This window comes from Phaseolus vulgaris, chromosome 4 (genome assembly GCF_051622355.1).
Source record: "Phaseolus vulgaris cultivar YP4 chromosome 4, ASM5162235v1, whole genome shotgun sequence".
NCBI classification, from domain to species: Eukaryota; Viridiplantae; Streptophyta; class Magnoliopsida; order Fabales; family Fabaceae; genus Phaseolus; species Phaseolus vulgaris.
In genome coordinates, this window is record NC_143501.1 from 43,302,764 (window position 1) to 43,307,064 (window position 4,301).

Genomic DNA, 4,301 nt, shown 5'->3' on the forward strand with positions numbered 1-4,301 from the left:
AAATGCAAACTTTGGTTTATAATCCCATTAATTAAGATTACAAGTGTCTTCTCTCAAAGCCAAAGCTGTGGAGATAAATATGTCAGAAGATTCTTATTATAGATAAGTAAAAACTTTGACTTTTAATTTACAAAGTCTCTACAATAAATCCTTTTTATTCATCTTAAACATACGGGGTATTTTTAATTTATTTATTTTAATAAGCAATGAAAACGCAATTGATCTAAGTAAAATAAGATATATTTGTAGTTGTGGAACTATTAAAATCTTAAGTTTCATGAATGGCTATGAAATATCTACAAAAACAAATTGATTTTAAGTAAAGAAAATTGAATATAATTAGGAAATAAATAAAAAAATGGTTAAACATTTAGGAAGAAAACATTGGACCAAATACATAGAATATTTAAAAGGGAAGGGAAAATTAGATCCATACAAATACAGACCCTTCTTCTAAATTCTGAGAAAAGAGAATGAATATCGTAAGATTCAAGCAATAGCCTTTTTCTCTCGATCCATCCCTTGAATGATCTTGCGTTTTATTCACAACATACTTCCAACACATAAGCGTAAGGGCTCATCATTTTCTTCTTATTTTTCCTATTTTTTTTCCAATTCAATTTCGTTTCAATCGTTGTTTTTTTTCAATTTCGTTCTCTTGTTTGTTCCAATTTGCTGGTTTTATTGCCTTAACGCTGGATGATTGGTATAGAGGGTGGATCTACATCAAAGCCCCTTTTTTTTTAACGTTTATTGGGAATTCTCACTGGTATTTTCATTTGGGGTTTGTTGTTCTGTTTCTGATGAAGCTTTAGTATGAGATTAGTGAAAATCTAATTGCTTTTTTTTTTTCCTGTTCTTGGGGTGAGGTGTTGCCCTAGGATGATTGTGATTTTTTTGTTATACTCTCGAATTATGTATTCATGTGTTTGTTACCCTTCACTTTCCAGTTGTTTGGATGTGTTGGAATCTGAATTGGCTTGTTGCTTGTGTCTCGTATGAGTATAGTGGTGAACTAGGTTTTGCCTCTGTTTTTGTTGTTGTTGAAAAGAAAATTGAAGTCTTTTTTGTTTTCTCCTTGTGGCTGTTTGTTTTAGGTGGTAGCAATGTCGACTCCTGCGAGGAAGAGGCTCATGAGGGATTTCAAGAGGCTGCAGCAAGACCCACCTGCAGGAATCAGTGGTGCTCCTCAGGATAACAACATAATGTTGTGGAATGCTGTCATATTTGGGTGAGTTGAATTGGATAAAAGATGCTCTGTGCTGTTTACTTGTCTGATATAGTCACTTTGTTTTATTTTATTTTTTCCTCCACTTTGTTTAAGTATGGATGGATAAGAACTTTCTGCTTTCTTGTCTGCTTTGGATTGCAGTCCTGATGATACTCCATGGGATGGAGGTGAGTCTGTTCTTTTACCATGGCTCCTATCTTGGAACAATCTTGATACATGTGTCAACTCAGTTATTTAGCCATCTTATACATTTGCATGCGGCGTTAATGATTCTGTAATGTTAGATGAGGTTGCTTTTACCATGCCTCCTGTCTTGGAACAATTTTGTTGTTACATTTTTTCTTTTTGGTCTCTGATACGGTAGTATCAATTATAATTTCTTTCTATTATATTGTCTCTATTAGCTTTAACACTGTATTTTTTTTATATTGGCTTATGTTTCTGCCAGAGGTGATGACATATTGGAATAAGACTTTTGTTGTTATTGTTAATGTTAGAGATTGCATTACATTTGCAAGGGAGAGATATTTTTTTAGACCATTGAACTAAATCATTTTTTCCTCGTGAAGCTGTATTATGGTTTGGAAAAATTAAATGGAAATTGGGTGCTCATAGCCAGATAATCTTAACTTTATCACAATAATGTCTACATATTTTTGAGTTATTCAGGCACGTTTAAGTTGACTCTCCAGTTTACTGAGGATTATCCTAACAAGCCACCAACTGTAAGATTTGTGTCTCGAATGTTTCATCCAAACAGTAAGTTTTAAGTTGATAAGATTCTTCTTCCATAAATTATGTATCTAGATGCTGATGTCATTTCTTCTTCTCTGGAAAGTTTATGCCGATGGAAGTATTTGTTTGGATATATTACAAAATCAATGGAGTCCCATATACGATGTGGCTGCTATACTCACTTCTATCCAGGTATTATCTTGTATAATATAGTAACAATTCTTCATATTTTTTTTCATTTCATTGTTAGTGAACAAAGATAGCAAGCACATATATTTTTTACACAATTTAACTCTACACTTGAGATTTGGTCTTGTTTGCCTCGACTTGTGTATTGCCACACCAACATTTTGCACAAATGAATGCAAGATTCTGTGGCTCTTCAAAATTACTTATGGCTTTTCCTTTATTAAAGGGCTATCTACTAGGCATTACTTTTTTGTTGTAAAATGTCCCTTGTTAGTTCAAAAAATGAGTTGCTATTCTGGACATGATGAATATTTCAAAAAGATTTTCATTTACAAATCTCAAGGCTCTTTGTTGAGTTACTAGCTCTCAATTTTTAAAGATTCTTATAGTGTCTGCCAGTTCTTTCATATCTCTGCTCAATAGTTGATGTCATTGACTGTCACTTGTAGTGTAATTCCAGAATTTTATGCCTTGAATGTGCAAAACTCTTTATTAGAACAGTTTTGTTTTCTTAGTTTTCTTGTTTGTGGTGATGAGGGGCTTGTAAGAATTTTTTTTAAGTCTGACCTGCTAAGAAACTGCATTTTGTTCTGATATGCTGTATTTTTCACCTTTTTTTTTCTTTCATGCATATTTTATTTAGAAGGATTTCGGATCCTTCTGTTTGTGCTGGACTTATCTTAATGGATTCTGTTGGTAATAAAAATTGCAGAACCAAACATAAATAGAAGCTTGCAATATTTTTTTTGTCATATTTTAGATATTTTGTTTTGTTTTGTTTTGGGGGAGTGGGGTTCCTTTTGACAATGGGAATTGAACCTGGTGTGGGTGCCTCCCGGTAAATTGAGTGCTGCTATTATCACTATTCTGCAGGATCATTGTCGGCACATGTATCAGTTGTTGTACTTGTAATTTTTTTTAAAAATATAGCATATTAAATATCTTTGGTACGCACCATGCTCCAATGTTTCTCTCTGTTAGATCATGATCAGAGGAGTATTAGGAAATAAGGCCCATCAGTGCCAACTAATTACAGTTATTGAGGAAAAGTTGCTATAGAGTTAGTGACATCATTAATTATGCAGACTGCTTAAACAGTGGGGGTTGGTGGAAGATTGTGGGTATCAGTTAGTTAATTGATTATAGTCTGATAAAACAGAGCTTTAGCTCTGTTGTGAAAGGGGCAACTCTTTGACATGGGAAAACCTTTGAAAGTATATTCCTCTCCTTTTTCTGTGCAGATTTAATTTTCTATTAACATTTATTATCTTCAATTCTATTCTATTATTTTTCTGGGTTTGTAAGAAATCATGGTATCAGTATGCTCTTGTTGCTACGTACACATCATTTGTCATCATCATCATCATCATCATTATTATTATTATTATTATTATTATTATTATTATTATTATTATTATCACCCAGCAAGTGTATTTTATTAATAGATTTAGGGTCCCTTCTGAAAACATAAAGATCAAGGCCTAGACAAAGTCTGTAGGTGAAGCCCGTACAAAACACATATTCTTCACACTGCATATACAAAAACTATTTAAGGATGAGATAATGTTGTAAATTATTGTTTTCCTTCTGATATAATCTAGCTGTGATATCTTATACCCAGGGTGGTTGAGAAGTAATTTTGCATGACTAAATTGCTATCTTCAGCATGTTTATAATTATTTTCTGAAAGGTAATTATTACTGTGGCAGTCATTGCTTTGTGATCCCAACCCAAATTCTCCTGCAAACTCAGAAGCAGCTCGAATGTTTAGTGAGAACAAGCGTGAGTACAATAGAAGAGTGAGAGAAATTGTGGAGCAAAGTTGGACAGCTGACTAAGCTGACCTTCATATGCTTGTGGACCTTTGAAGATATGAATTAGTTTGCACTTCTACCTATAAGAAATACAATGTGCCAACTTACTGAATTCTATGTCGTATTCCTTTCTGTTTTGGATGTTAGGATCATCTTATCTTAATCAATTGTAGTTTATGCATTGTCCATGTCAGTTTTTGTATTGTAGAATTCTATCAATTTGCATCGGATTATTGTCAACACAGTTGAATGTATAAGTTTGTAGTTTTCTGAATTGGTTATGATTCCAATTCCTTATTAAAGTAGCTTCAGTTTGTTTGATTTTCTTGTCA

General features: G+C 33.0%; 1 protein-coding gene across 1 annotated transcript; it reads left to right on the forward strand.

Moving 5' to 3' along the window:
- Positions 1-364: 364 nt before the first annotated feature.
- On the forward strand, positions 365-4,301 carry LOC137837669 (ubiquitin-conjugating enzyme E2 2). Its single transcript, XM_068646764.1, has 6 exons — positions 365-569; positions 1,098-1,231; positions 1,373-1,398; positions 1,901-1,990; positions 2,070-2,158; positions 3,865-4,301. Exons 2-6 carry the CDS (start codon positions 1,107-1,109, stop codon positions 3,991-3,993), a joined length of 459 nt encoding a protein of 152 aa, XP_068502865.1. The 5' UTR covers positions 365-569; positions 1,098-1,106; the 3' UTR covers positions 3,994-4,301.